The sequence below is a fragment of the Grampus griseus genome (assembly GCF_964374135.1).
Source record: "Grampus griseus genome assembly, chromosome: 5".
Lineage (NCBI taxonomy): Eukaryota > Metazoa > Chordata > Mammalia > Artiodactyla > Delphinidae > Grampus > Grampus griseus.
Genome location: NC_138998.1, coordinates 130210328 through 130225802, shown reverse-complemented (window position 1 = coordinate 130225802; position 15475 = coordinate 130210328). Strand labels below are relative to the sequence as shown.

At 43.1% G+C, this 15475-nt stretch overlaps 1 protein-coding gene across 3 annotated transcripts in view; it reads left to right on the top strand.

Moving 5' to 3' along the window:
- TIAM1 (TIAM Rac1 associated GEF 1) overlaps positions 1-15475 on the top strand; it is a gene marked incomplete at its 5' end in the record, with an annotated part of 137020 nt that overhangs the window by 71733 nt on the left and 49812 nt on the right. For all 3 annotated transcript variants that reach the window (XM_082654579.1, XM_082654580.1, XM_082654578.1), the window contains one exon: positions 7276-7500. In XM_082654579.1, the coding sequence (XP_082510705.1) occupies positions 7276-7500 (225 nt within the window). The remainder of the gene's footprint in view (positions 1-7275; positions 7501-15475) is intronic.

Here is a 15475-nt window from a genome sequence, read left to right as displayed (position 1 = left end):
CTTTCCCATGTGTCTCTCCATCTTTACATGGCCTTCTTACAAGAACACCAGTCATTGGATTTAGGACCCACCCTACTCTGGTATGACTTCGTCCTGACTTAATTACATCTGCAAAGACCCTCTCTCCAAATAACGTCACGTTCTGGGTGGACATGACTTTTGGGGGGAACCTGGGCAGGTACGTAGGGCTTAAAATCCACCTTCATGTCATTCTTCTTGCTATGGAATTTTTAGCTTCATCCAGGCAGTGGCAAAATAATGCCCATTGAATATGAAAGTCCAACATGTCTTGGTCAGTTACACTTGGATGTGATACCTGTATCTGTTCTGCTAGAGGACAGTGGAGCAGCTGGGAGAGGATGGAATGCCTGCCTACCTTTCCCACCTCCTCCCGTGTTCTGGGGCAGCTTAGTTCTGCGTGTTCATGGCTTACAAGCTCCCTGTGCAGCGTACTTTGCCCTATGCTGTCAGCACCGGAGAAGTGCTACCCGCAGACTTGGCTCTGCACAGAGATGGCAGAGGTGTGCCCAATCAGAAACAAAGTCCAAGTAATTTATCCACCGCTAACGGCCATGGACAAGGATTTTCCTTCATTTTCCTTCCATATTTTCGAGGCCAAAGGCAGTCCAGAGGGCAGAGTTTGACGCATTCAAAGCGTATCTCAGCTAAGAGCAGAGGTGACGGGGTTTATTCCCCTTTAAACCCCAATCTGATTTTTATCTCTTTCAGCACGAATGTGCCGGTTGGCGTGCGGGGGTGGGGAAATACGCTGCCCTGGTTTTTAGTCACATCCTGTTTTAGTCCTTTGAATCCAGGAACACTGGTGTTAGATAACAACAAACGGTCGTCTGCTGCAACTCCCTTGCCCCATATAACACTGTTCTCTGCGGATGCAAGAGTGATGCCCATTTGTCCACCTGGGTGGCAAACTATTCCCAGTATCCCACCTGCAGAGGGCTGTGTCGGGAGAGATATTTGATGTTAAACGTAACCGCTATGCGAAGACCTCCCAATAACGGAGAGTTCCCTGTGGACCATACGACCTCTTTGTGGGCGTCTCTGATTATAAAACATCCTTCTCCCTCAGCTTCCGTTCACTGTTTGCCTCCTCGTTTATAGCCAGCCATTGGTGTTGATGATGTGCTTCATGTTAAAACTGCTAAGTCTTTTCCACATTTGACACTTCCAGATCTTTCAACAAGTCATTAGAATGTAGAGTACAACTCTGGTCATTGCCCTCTGGACACTCTCCAGATGCTAGTTCTGCTAGACGACGGTCCAGATATTAGTGTTTCTGAAAATGACCAGAATGTGGTACCAGCAAGGGGCATCTGGTGGCACGCAGCCTAATTAGATCTGAATATTCTGTTTGCATTAATTGAACCTACACTTGATTTATTTTTCTTAGCCACCTTGGGCTTTTGGCCTGTGATGGGCTGATGGGTAATCCCCATATTCCTGCTTTCTCTTGCCTACCTCTTGCTCTGTGTCGGATCTCATGTTGGCTGTACTTGTAGAACTGACTTTTGGAACCAAACTGTGTTTACACTTATCTGTGTTCATCTTGGGCCTGTTTGGCGCATTGCTCTGCTCTTGGAATCATCTGAGGTTGGGATCAGGCATCTTCTTTGCTGTCATCGAAGTGTCTTCCAGATGGCTCCACAGGACACAGAGAAAGCTCTGTGCTGTATTTTTCTAGACAGATAGATTAGATGCTTCACAAATTTTACCGTGGGTGGTGGGGGTCATTTTTGAGTAGGCTCAAAAATTCCAAAAAACAGTTTTCCTCTTTGTTCTACCAAATATTAATAATGAGAGTTAATGTCTTGAATATCTTCCACATGCCAAGTGCTGTGCAAAGAGTTTTATATGGATTATTTTGTTGAATCTCATTTAATCCATGCCCCTCTTTAGGTATGAGGAAACTGAGGCTGGGAGAGATTCAGTAACATGCCCACGGGCACAGAGCTGTTACACAGTGGGGTTGTGACAGAAGGACCCCAACAAGGTACTTCATTGCCCACCACTGCTGGGCCCCCTGCTCTCACTTATTAATACTGAGACTAGCTCACTCAGGTAGGCCCTGTATTAGTTTCCTAGGGTTGCCATAACAAACTACCACATATTGGGTGGCTTAAGAAACAGAACTGGATAAAACTAAAAGCTGGTTCTTTGAGAAGATAAACAGAATTGATAAACCATTAGCCAGACTCATCAAGAAAAAAAGCGAGAAGACTCAAATCAATAGAATTAGAAATGAAAAAGAAGTAATAACTGACACTGCAGAAATACAAAGGATCATGAGAGACTGCTATAAGCAACTATATGCCAGTAAAATGGACAACCTGGAAGAAATGGACAAATTCTTAGAAAAGCACAACCTTCCAAGAATGAACCAGGAAGAAATAGAAAATATAAACAGACCAATCACAAGCACTGAAATTGAGACTGTGATTAAAAATCTTCCAACAAACAAAAGCCCAGGACCAGGTGGCTTCACAGGCAAATTATGTCAAACATTTAGAGAAGAGCAAACACTTATCCTTCTCAAACTCTTCCAAAATATAACAGAGGGAGGAACACTCCCCAACTCATTCTATGAGGCCATCATCACCCTGATACCAAAACCAGACAAAGATGTCACAAAGAAAGAAAACCACAGGCCAATATCACTGATGAACATAGATGCAAAAATCCTCAACAAAATACTAGCAAACAGAATCCAACAGCACATTAAAAGGATCATAACACCATGATCAAGTGGAGTTTATCCCAGGAATGCAAGGATTCTTCAATATACGCAAATCAGTCAATGTCATACACCATATTAACAAATTGAAGGAGAAAAACCATACGATCATCTCAATAGATTCAGACAAAGCTTTTGACAAAATTCAACACCAATTTATGATAAAAACTCTCCAGAAAGTAGGCACAGAGGGAACTTACCTCAACATAATAAAGGCTGTACATGGCAAACCCACAGCCAGCATCATTCTCAATGGTGAAAAACTGAAACCATTTCCTCTAAGATCAGGAAGAAGACAAGGTTATCTACTCTCACCACTGTTATTCAACATAGTTTTGGAAGTTTTAGCCACAGCAATCAGAGAAGAAAAAGAAATAAAAGGAATCCAAATCCGAAAAGAAGAAATAAAATTGTTGCTGTTTGCAGATGACATGATACTATACATAGAGAATGCTAAAGATGCTACCAGAAAATGACTAGAGCTAATCAATGAATTTGGTAAAGTAGCAGGATATAAAATTAATGCACAGAAATCTCTTGCATTCCTATACACTAATGATGAAAAATCTGAAAGAGCAATTAAGGAAACATTCCCATTTACCACTGCAACAAGAAGAATAAAATACCTAGGAATAAACCTACCTAAGGAGACAAAAGATCTGTATGCAGAAAACTATAAGACACTGATGAAAGAAAGTAAAGATGATACAAACAGATGGAGAGATAGACCATGTTCTTGGATTGGAAGAATCAACATTGTGAAAATGACTCTACTACCCAAAGCAATCTACAGATTCAGTGCAATCCCTATCAAACTACCAATGGCATTTTTCACAGAACCAGAACAAAAATTTTCACAATTTGTATGGAAACACAAAAGACCCTGAATGGCCAAAGCAATCTTGAGAAAGAAAAACGGAGCTGGAGGAATCAGGCTCCCAGACTTTGGACTCTACTACAAAGCTACAGTAAACAAGACAGTATGGTACAGGCACAGAAACAGAAATATAGATCAATGCAACACGATAGAAAGCCCAGAGATAAACCCACGCACATATGGTCACCTTATCTTTGATAAAGGAGGCAAGAATATACAATGGAGAAAGGACAGCCTCTTCAATAAGTGGTGCTGGGAAAACTGGACAGCTACCTGTAAAAGGCCGAAATTAGAACACTCCGTAACACCATACACAAAAATAAACTCAAAATGGATTAAAGACCTAAATGTAAGGCCAGAAACTATCAAACTCTTAGAGGAAAACATAGGCAGAACACTCTATGACATACATCACAGCAGGATCCTTTTTGACCCACCTCCTAGAGAAATGGAAATAAAAACAAAAATAAACAAATGGGACCTAATGAAACTTCAAATCTTTTGCACAGCAAAGGAAAGCATAAACAAGACGAAAAGACAACCCTCAGAATGGGAGAAAATATTTGCAAATAAAGCAACAGACAAAGGATTAATCTCCAAAATATACAAGCAGCTCATGCAACTCAATATCAAAAAAAAAACAAACAAACAACCCAATCCAAAAATGAGCAGAAGACTTAAATAGACATTTCTCCAGAGAAGATACAGAGATTGCCAACAAACACATGAAAGGATGCTCAACATCACTAATCATTAGAGAAATGCAAATCAAAACTACAGTGAGGTATCACCTCACACCAGTCAGAATGGCCATCATCAAAAAATCTACAAACAGTAAATGCTGGAGAGGGTGTGGAGAAAAGGGAACCCTCTTGCACTGTTGGTGGGAATGTAAATTGATACAGCCACTATGGAGAACAGTATGGAGGTTCCTTCAAAAACTAAAAATAGAACTACCATAGAACCCAGCAATCCCACTACTGGGCATATACCCTGAGAAAACCATAATTCAAAAAGAGTCATGTACCACAGTGTTCACTGCAGCTCTATTTACAATAGCCAGGACATGGAAGCAACCTAAGTGTCCATTGACAGATGAATGGATAAAGAAGATGTGACACATGTATACAATGAAATATTACTCAGCCATAAAAAGAAAGGAAATTGAGTTATTTGTAGTGAGGTAGATGGACCTAGAGTCTGTCATACAGAGTGAAGTAAGTCAGAAAGAGAAAAACAAATACCGTATGCTAACACATATATATGGAATCTAAAAACAAAACCAAAACCAAAATGGCTCTGAGGAACCTAGGGGCAGGACAGGCAGAAAGATGCAGACATAGAGAATGGACTTGAGGACACGGGGAGGGGGAAGTGTAAGCTGGCACGAAGTGAGAGAGTGGCACGGACATATATACACTACCAAACGTAAAATAGATAGCTAGTGGAAAGCAGCTGCATAGCACAGGGAGATCAGCTCAGTGCTTTGTGACCACCTAGAGGGGTGGGATAGGGAGGATGGGAGGGAGATGAAAGAGGGAGGGGATATGGGGATATATGTATACATATAGCTGATTCACTTTGTTATAAAGCAGAAATTAACACACCATTGTAAAGCAATTATACTCCAATAAAGATGTTAGAAAAAAAAAAAACCCAGAACTTTATTCTCCCACAGTTCTGGAGGACAGAGTCTGAAACCAACGTGTGTGCAGGGCTGTGGTCCCTGGGAGGTTCAAGGGGAGAATCCTTTCTCGCTTCTTCCTTCATCTGGAGGCTCCAGGTGTGGCAGCATCGCTCCAATCTCATCCTCCATCTTCACATAACATTCTCCTCTTCTCTCTGTGTCTCTCTTTTGTGTGTCTCTTACAAGGACACTTTTCAGTGGGTTTAGGACCCATCAGATAATCCAGCATGATTTTATCTCAAGATCTTTTACTGAATTACGGCTGCAAAGATCCTGTTTCCCAATAAGCTCGCATTCCCAGGTTTTGGGACATGGACATATCTTTTTAGGGGCCACCCTTCAACCCACTACACATTGTTATTCAGCCAGTCACAGCAACCTAGAAATTCTTTTTTTTTTAAATTATTTTATTTTTATTTATTTAGTTTTTGGCCGAGTGGCTTGCGGGATCTTAGTTCCCTGACCAGGGATTGAACCTGGACCCTAGGCAGTGAGAGCCCAGAGTCCTAACCACTGGACCACCAGGGGATTCCCGCAAACCTAAAAATTCTTTAAAAAAAACAAAAAACTTGCAGATGGTTTTAGTTTTTAAGTTGTTTTTTCTTTTTCTCCTTATTTTACCTCCTGTAATATCTAACGAAAAGAATTGTCTCCAAGAGAACACTTAAAAACCAATAACTGCCTTTCACATGTGGAAATTTTGTGTTTTCAAGTCAAATGCTGTGATGCCAAAATCTTTCACCTAAAAAATGGAATGGTTAGTCTCCCAGAATTCTGCCTCTGACGTGGAGGAAAACCTTCTCATTTCTCCCCCATTGCCTCCTCACCTGCGATGTTTCTTGGAGTATTTTATGATAGAAAATTGATTTCAAGTATTTTGGAAACCTGAGTAAAGCTGGCCGATAGGTGTGACCCGGTGAAGTTGGGAAGTGAGAACTTCTCTGCGGAATTATTTTTCTGTGGAATCAGAGTGAGAACTGCGGGTGTGCCTGAGGGACTGTGTGGCTTTGCGTTTGGCAGTTCATCCTTTGTCTCTGCCCTTCAGTCACTCCCTTTTTCAAGTTAGTTTTTCCACAAACAAACTTAGAAAATAAGAAATATTCTTAGAAAATAAGAATCAGACTCCTTTCTTCTTCTTAACTGAAGGGAAATCTTATTTCCTCTCCTGTTCTTCCCTAATCTCTCCCTCTCTCAAACTGCTGGAATGTTCTTGTAATGTCAGGGGGACCTGCCCCGGGTCAGTCACAAGTTCTTGTTCTCCTAGGCTGAGCTGGTTCACGGCTGCTCCTCTGGGTCCCAAGCTTCGGCATCTCCCCAGCATGCTTTGCAAAAGTAGCAGAACCTTTGGGGACCTTCAAAAGGCCATTCACCCCTAGGTCCTGATGTAGTTTCAAATAAAAGGTGGGGGAGGGGAAAATATGATTGCATTTGGTTCCATAAACTATCATCTCTCAATGTGTTTGGAATAAGATGACCTTCAGTGGTTGTAGCCGAGGAGATGCCTGCATTTTGATTCCGTAGAAATGATTCATAGACTTGAGCTGGCTGTGCACACGTGTCCACCGTAGCACAAGAAGGCATAGAAATGGCTGCAGTCGGGGAGCCTTTCCGTCTTTTCCCCTCAAAGTGCCAGGACGATAGCCAGAATTAGCATTTGCGAGGAGCAATTGGCAGATGCTTAGAGCACATAGATTCAAGAAGGAATAAATTTGTTTAGCTGGTGTATTCAGGACGGGATGGGCGTGCTGTGACATCCCAGTCTAGAACCTTCCAGACCCAAAGACCACGTGATCACCTGATGATCCCCTTTGTGCACTACAGCCTGTTTGCAGCAACACCTATAACAGGAGAGCTCGGTGTGCCCTTTCGAAACAGGGCGTCTAAGATGCTGTGATCTGATTTGACGCTGCAGCTGCTTTTATGCGTGTGTGACATTAAACATTTTCCATCTCGCGCTGGCAGGCCTGAAAGCGGGAGATGAGATTCTTGAGATCAATAATCGTGCTGCGGGCACCCTGAATGCCTCCGTGCTCAAAGATTTCCTCGCGCAGCTGTCCCTGGGCCTCCTGGTGAGGACCTACCCGGAGCTGGAGGGAGAAGCAGAGCTGCTGGGGAGCCCGCCCCTCCGGCTGGACGGCCCCGCCGACCTCAGCGAGAACCCTCTCGCCTTTCTCACCAGCAACACAGGTATGGCTGTGCACCGGGCTGCCCCTCGGAGGCTGCCCACGCGGCTTGCGTATTTCTGTGGATTTCCTGCATCTGGTAGGTCAGCTAAGATGTGTAAGATGAGCAGATTACTGAGCTTCCTGTCGAAATTTCAAAGGGGCCAGGAGCTCCTGTGCCGGTGGAACTGCTGTTTGGCTGCAATGGAAATCTTTGTCATGCTGCTCTTGTTGGTCATTTGGGAGAAAGATACATGGGTGGAGGCCACTGTCTCTTGGCTGTGGACGAGAGTTGGAGACACAGAAGTGCCAGGAATCACTTAAGATGCTGGGGCTCTTGGTGCTCTCTTCCCTGCCGTCCGTGGCACCATCCCCCAAATCACCCAGCCCTGCTTTTCCTTCTGTGGAAGAGGAAGATGTGGGGTGAGATGGCCAGAGTGGAAATATGCCCAGAACTGGTGTTTGGTCAACTTTTCTCTTGGGCCCTTGTGACCTAGAGTCTGGACAAGAGCCCATCGGTGGAACCCCCTGCCCTGCCCCATCTGCCACTTCTCCTGTTTACACGTTTCTTCCCACTCCATCTGGCAACTTTATACTCATTCAGAAAGGGACAGCTTGAATGCTGCCTGCCCCGGGGAGCCTTCCTGGCACCCCACCAAGCTCCTCAGGACCCTGCGAAGACATCTTTCACGTGGGCCCTGCTCTTCTTACACTCTTCTTACTTGCTTGCCTCTCTCTCCTGAGTTTGTTTCCTGGTACGAGGCTTAGGTTTTCTTCCCCTTGCTACACAGGCGCCCATTCTTGTTCAGCGGGAGAATCAGGGAGCAAGCCCATAGGGGAACAGATACTGCTGTCACTTATCTCACCATGACCTGGTTCTAGAGTTGGGGTTGATCTGGTAAGCTGGAGTTTGGGATTTATTTTCTCTTTAACACTCGGGTTAAAAGAAGTCTTCATTTTCCACTTCTGAGTGTAGGTACTCTGAGTATTCTTATTTTTCGAAGTCCCTTCTGAAGCTTGGCTTGGTAAGAATAAATCACAGGCGGACGCCTTGTGACAGTTCATCCTTTTATTGGGTGGTTCCCTAGGAGAATCTGACAAGTTGAGGCTCGAGAGAATCAATCACACTTAGTTACTGTTGACTTCTGACTCATTTTGTCATTGTAGTACCCACACGCCAATCACATCTTTAGAAAAGGACCCCAGGGAGCTGTGTACCCTTTAAAAAATTTTTTTTTTAATTTTTTATTGAAGTACAATTGAATTACAGTGTTGTGTTAATTACTGTTGTACAGCAAAGTGACTCAGTGATACATATATATATATATATATACATTATTTTTCATATTCTTTCCTCTTATGGTTTTTCACAGGATATTGACTATAGAACCTTGTTGTTTATCCATTCTATATATAATAGCTTACGTCTGCTAACCCCAAACTCCCACTCCACCCCTCCCCCACCTCCCTTCCCCTTGGCAACAACCAGTCTGTTCTGTATGTCCCTGATTTTGTTTCTGTTTCACAGATAGGTCCATTTGTGTCATATTTTAGATTCCACATATAAGTGATATCATATGGTATTTGTCTTTATCTAACCAGGGAGCTGTGTACCCTTAATGATAGGGAATGGATACCATGAAGGTTGTTCTTTTATGTGACCACAAGATGGCAGGCTCAATCCCGTAAAACTCCGTTCATAGTGGTTTCTGTAAAATGACTGAGTAAGGCGTGTTGTGTTAGATTAGGTTACTGAAAGGACTTTATAAGGTCTGGATGTACATACTACAAACAACAGTGTGTACTCAACCTTTTTGGATGCTTTTTCCTGTCTGAGCCCTTCCTGTGGGTTATGGATATAAAGTAGGTGTTGGCAAACTAAGACCCCCTGGCCAAATCCAGACTGTGGCCTGTTTCTGTGAATAAAGTTTTATTAGAACACAGTCACGCCCATTCATTGATGTTTTGTCTCTGGCTGCTTTCCCATCGCAGTGGCAGAGTTGAGTAGTTATGACCGGGACTCATGGTCTGCAAGGCTGAAAATATTTACTATCTGGCCCTTTACAGACCCCTGATATAAAGTGTGATTGCTCATGATTTGTTCCTTTAAACCCAATCATAGTTTTGATATATTTCTTTCTTTTGAAAAAAGATTTGTGTGTGTGTGCGTGCGTTTGCACATGCACACAGTTTGCCAAGTTTTAAAACCTTTTATTTAATTTTTTTTTTAATTTAAAAATGTGTTTGTACATAGGTGTCTGGGGAATATTTGAGTATATTTTGTATCTATAGCCCTATCCTGTCAGCAGCTGACCTTACATCCTCCTTCAGACCAGACACCTTTGTAATCTGCATGCTACATCCACTGAACCTACTGTTGTTTAAACCACATTAAAACTTTCATTTTGGAATCATCCGTAGAAGATTTAGTTATTTGTTTCCAGATCATAACTTGGAACTGACATTTCTTAAGTATTTGCTCTGTCCCAGACATTAATCTGGATGTGGAAAGTTATAATGATGACTATGACATGATTCTGTCCTCATACTTAACATTTTAGTGTAGTCCTTTGTTTTTTAATTGCTTCACCTTTTAATATTTTGTAGGGATCAGAAATCCTTCAGAGCCAAGTGTGTGTGGTCAAGTTAGGTAATCTACGTGGTTCAAGAATACAGCATGAAAGTAAAGTCACAGTGTGGGTTTTCTGGAAAGTTTCTAAGTTGGTTTCAACATTAATAAGTTCCAGAAGAATTCTCAGATGCTCTCAGTCGTGGCGGCCCCATCGGACTGCCTGGAGGCAAGCAGTCACTCAGGCTCCCCACCTGGGTCTCAGCGTGTCTGCCTCCTGGTTACTGCCATTTCCTAGTCCCTATTTACCAGTGCAGGATAAAAGAGGGGGCAAGTAAACAGGATAAAACAACCTGAAAGATGGTTCCATAGTGAGGCAGAGTTTATGAAGCAGTGTGCACAGACAGCTGCAGTGACGATAGAAAACAACTGAGAAAGTGTGTACAATGGGCAGGCTGGACTATAGCCTTCATCTAAATATAGAAGTAACTAAAAATAAGAAGCCTCCTGAGTGACGGATTTGAGGTTTGATGCAGGGACCATCTTAGGGTGGTTATAGTGGATGTGAGGCAGCCTTGATGAAAAGCCTGGCCGGGTCCACAGGCACCCTGGCTGGTGCCCGTCTGTAGGAGGCTGGGTCTGTGGATTGCCCCATTTTACGAGTCCAAGTATGCAGACGTGGCCTTGATGCTGCCCTGATAATTCTGATTGAAATATGTGATTAGCTTTCAGGGCTGGATTATTTCTGAAGCCTCTTTTATGGAGAGGTTTGTTTCCTCCAGGTAGAAGTATCACTACCTAGTGGCTAAGAGTGGGCTCTGGAACCAGGTTCCTTGGGAATGCGTCCTATTTTTATGTTTATTAGCTTCACGACTCTGAACAGATTACGCTTAATCTCTCTGTGCCCCGTGTCCTTGTGCATAAAATGGGGATCGTACCACACCACTGTCGAACGCGGTTGTTGTGAGGAATGACTGAGTGATGAAAGTGAGGTGTTTAGAATATGTTCTAAGAGGGACTCAAACGTTATGCATTCAAAGCACAGTCTCTTGTGGGGATGGGAAGATTCTCTAGCTAGTAACCAGAGGCTGCTCGGTTTTGATCTCCTCCCTGCCCTCTCTTCCACTTCAATCTGCACCAGGTGGATTGTCTGATAACTAAGTTTATGAAGTATACTTAAGGTAGTTTCCTTCCCCAAGTAGAAAGAAGCAGATTCTGCAGACTAGAAGGCTGAGACCCCTGGGCCCCTTTTCAGAGATCAGGATTCCCTTGGTCTGAGGTCGGGGCTGTGTTTGCACGTGTTAGATGGTTGCTTAAAAATCCTTAGGTGATTCTAACGTGCAGCTAAGATTGGAGGCTACTCTTTTAGGTCACCGACTATTCTTGGTTAGTGATCCTCTTTTTTTCATCTGGGTGGAATGGTAAGATGATTGGAATCTTATGGTCCCATGCAGACCATCTACAGGAGTGTTTGTGGATAAAATTCTGTGGTCTGCTTCATGGAGATTTCTGTAATGACAACCTGGTAGGTAAACTCCTTTATCCTCCTCTTCCTCGGTATAGGAGGGACACGTGGTGACTGGATTGCCGTGTTGGCTTGGAAAGCCAGGGACTGGAGAATAGATTCCATCCTAAGTGTTCTCTCAATAAGACTCAGTTTCCATTCTTGGCCATTGGCCATCCACGTGTCCTTGCTGAAATCTTCCTGGGGCTATTCTTCATCTTTTTTCTTTTTCTTTTTTTTTTTCAACAGTTGTTTAGGGACAGACTGGTAAGAAAATGGGGGAAGAGGATCCAGGCAAAAAGCTAGTTCCTTCAGTGGCTATTACTTTAGAAAGAGCCTGAAGTGAAGGGGAAGCTGGCGTAGGAAGTTGCAAAACTCTGTTTCTGTGAGCTTTCCAAAAAGCCTCTGTAATGTTCCTGTGTGATTTATTTTGAATACTGATCTCATCTGGTGCTACTGACAATTGGGGCCAGATAATTCTTTGTTGTGGGAGGCTGTCCTGTGCCTTCACGTTAGCAGTATTCCTACAAACAACTCTCAGCTAGTCGTTTTTAACCCCCTCCCCCCAAGTTGTGTCAAAAATAATCTTCAGACATTGCTAAATGTCCCCACAGGGGCAAAGTCTCCAGTTGAAAGCACTGGCCTGGTTGATTAGAATGTATATACCTACACTCCCCAGTTAGGGAACTGTTATAGTGAACGTCAATATAGGAAAGCAGGGCTTCCCTGGTGGTGCAGTGGTTGAGAGTCCGCCTGCCGATGCAGGAGACACGGGTTCATGCCCCGGTCCGGGAAGATCCCACATGCCGCGGAGCGGCTGAGCCCGTGAGCCATGGCCGCTGAGCCTGCGCGTCCGGAGCCTGTGCTCCGCAACGGGTGAGGCCACAGCAGTGAGAGGCCCGCTTACCGGGGAAAAAAAAAATATATATATATATATATATATATATATATAGGAAAGCAAATCTAGATCTAAAATTATTTTAAAAATAAGTTTCAGAAAAGCAAAAGCCCCCAATTTTATGCAAGTTATAAAAATCATAATTCAAGGGGCAAACATGGTATCTTTCCAAGGCTTCAAAATGTCTGTCTCTCTCACTTTAAGTTCTGTCCTTAAGGCTCACATTCATTTGACTTTAGCACTGGTTTCTACCTGTTAAAGACAATTAGGGACAGCCTTGGGTTTGGAGAGTCAGCCCCCTTGATCTTACTCTGTCTGATGCTGAGTGAAAGATGGCAATCCGCAGTGAGCACAGATAGCCCTCCTGCAGGAAGTAGATTAAGCACCCTTTGCTGTAACAGGAAAGGCTTCTGTGACAGCCAGGAGAGCCAAGGCATCTTGGTCAGAGCAAGGAGTCGTTAAGCACTCAGCAGCCTTTGATTTGCCAGCAGTGCTTGCTTCCCTGCAGTGCCTGTGAAATTCAAGGTTCTATTTTGGGCTGATGTTCCGTGCAGAGTGTCTGGTGCTCCATTCTGCAAACAGAAGACAACCAGACAGCAGGAGGGGCAGCCAAGAAAGAGGAGCTGCACAGATTTACCTTCCTGCAAACAGATATGGTCCCATTCTCCAGATTCACTGAAGTCTCACAGATACCAGTAGCACATGGCCTTCTAGTTGTGTGTCGATAAAATGTGGAGCCATGTGCGTTTTGTAAACTGTCTGTGTGCGATGCTTATCGTCACACAGCACATGGCCCGCTTCTGTGGGCCCTGCTAGGGAAACCCTAACACCTAGTCCTGATTTCCAGCTGCATTTGATTAATGACACCCGTTGAGTCCTGTGTGTGGAAAAAAATGTCGGTTCAGAGATTAAGAGCCTCCATTTGTATCGTTTTAAAGAACGTTAGTGGATTATATATTATTTGAGTTTCACAACAAGCTGATAGGATTGGGAAGGACTATATCTACAGTTTTTATGGATTAAAAAAATGTTCTCTGGAGAGAAACAGACACTGGGGTTTTGTGAAATTTGGTTGGAAAGAAGTTATTATTTGTCTCCCAAGTTAAAATTGTAGTGTTTTTCCTTTTTTTTTCATAGTGTATATTTAGCTCTCCCCGGGTTTTTTTTCCTTTATAAATTGTTTTGGTTTTGTTTTCTTAGCTTGGGGGAGGGGCAGGTGTTTATGCTGATCTTATATGAGTGTGTCTATGGAATTCTTATTCTTATATGACAGTAAAATGGCTGAAAAGCAAAATAAAATCATCGCTTAAGGATGAGATTCCAGCTAAATGTCTTTATTGGCCGCGTCTAACCTTTTCTTACTCCCTTCCCCTCAGTCGTTTTTTTCAGTCAATAACCAGTTATGATTGGTTCCTCTTTGGAAATGTTTGAATTGGAGAATCTGCTAGTTTAACTTACATTGTTCATGTATCTCATAAGGCAAAGATTTTTTTCCTTCCTCCATTAAATTCTTGGTGAATGCATCTCATCCAAGTAAATCAAAGATAAATCAAAATGTAAGCTTACATTCATGTGTTTGTACTGCTCCTGACCTCATTGTTGTCTATCCGGCTAATGGTGAGTGGAACGTGCTAGCAGCAAAGGTTTCCTCAGTCACAAAACAATCACATTATGATGTGAAAATAATTTGAACAAGCAGAGAAATGATCACACCTGTTCACAACAATGAACGTTATTTATGGCAGCTTTTGAGATAGTCTATAGGTCCTGTCCTGCTGGGCCTCAGCCCTGCCCTGTACTGCCTCATTCTCTGAGACTGTCCACCCACTGTTCATCTTTTTTTTTTTTTATTGGGGTAGAACTGACATATAACATTATATTAGTTTCAGGTGTACAACATCATGATTTGATATTTGTATACATTGCAAAATGATCACCACAATGTCTAGTTAACATCCATCACCACACATAGTTACAATTTTTTTTCTTGTGATGAGAACTTTTGAGATCTACTTTCTTAGCAAATCTCAAATATACAACATAGCATTATTAACTATAGTCGTCATGCTGTACATGACATCCCCAGGACTTATGCATTATAGCTGTAAATTTATACCTTTTGACCCATTTCACCCACCTGCCCCCCAACCCCCTACCTCTGACAACCCCCAGTCTGTTCTCTGTATCTGTGAGGGTTTTTTTGTTTGTTTTTGTTTTGCTTGTTTTGTTTTAGATTCCACACATAAGTGAGATCATACAGTATTTGCTTTTCTCTGACTGACTTATTTCCCTTAAGCATAATGCCCTCAAGGTCCATCCATGTTTTTGCAAAGAGTAGATTTCCTTCCTTTTTATGGCTGAATAATTCTCCACTGTATACCCCTGCTCATCCTTTGTCTCTTTAGTTTCGGCTCTGCTTCCTCTCTGTGCTGCCACGCGTTAACTGGCGCCTCTTTTATGCCAGGTGGTGATGTGCTAAGTGCTGGGCATAGAGTGAAGTGGGACAGGAAGTTCCCTGCTTTGATTACTTCCTCAACCACCTCTCAGCCTTGTCTTCAGCTTTCTGGAGCTGTCTGCATGTGTACTGGTAATTAAATGGGGACAGCTACCTCCACCACAAAGGGAATAATCCCTTCAGGGTCTGCTCTTAGAGGAAGGTTTCTTGTGGTAAAGGAAGAGTAGGAAGTCGCAAATCTGTGTTTGTATGGGGTTGCATAGAAACTCGACAATGGTGTTCTATAAGCCTCTTCAGCTGGAAAGTGTTCAGAGAAGGCCTTGAAGTGTGAGAGCAAAAACAGGACTTTTTCCTGGTTTGGATTCCCTGTTCCTGCCATGCCAGTGTCTCTCTTCAGCATTCTTAAAGGGCACCACTGTCAATTCCTGCCTCTCTGGCTCTCTTAGATGACTAAGTTCCCCCTAACCATGTGTTGACTATCTACTGCTATGTAACAAACCACCCAAAACAACCATTTAATTTGCTCACTGTGCTCAGCAGTTTGGGCCGGGCTCAGCTGGACGGTTGTTCTGCT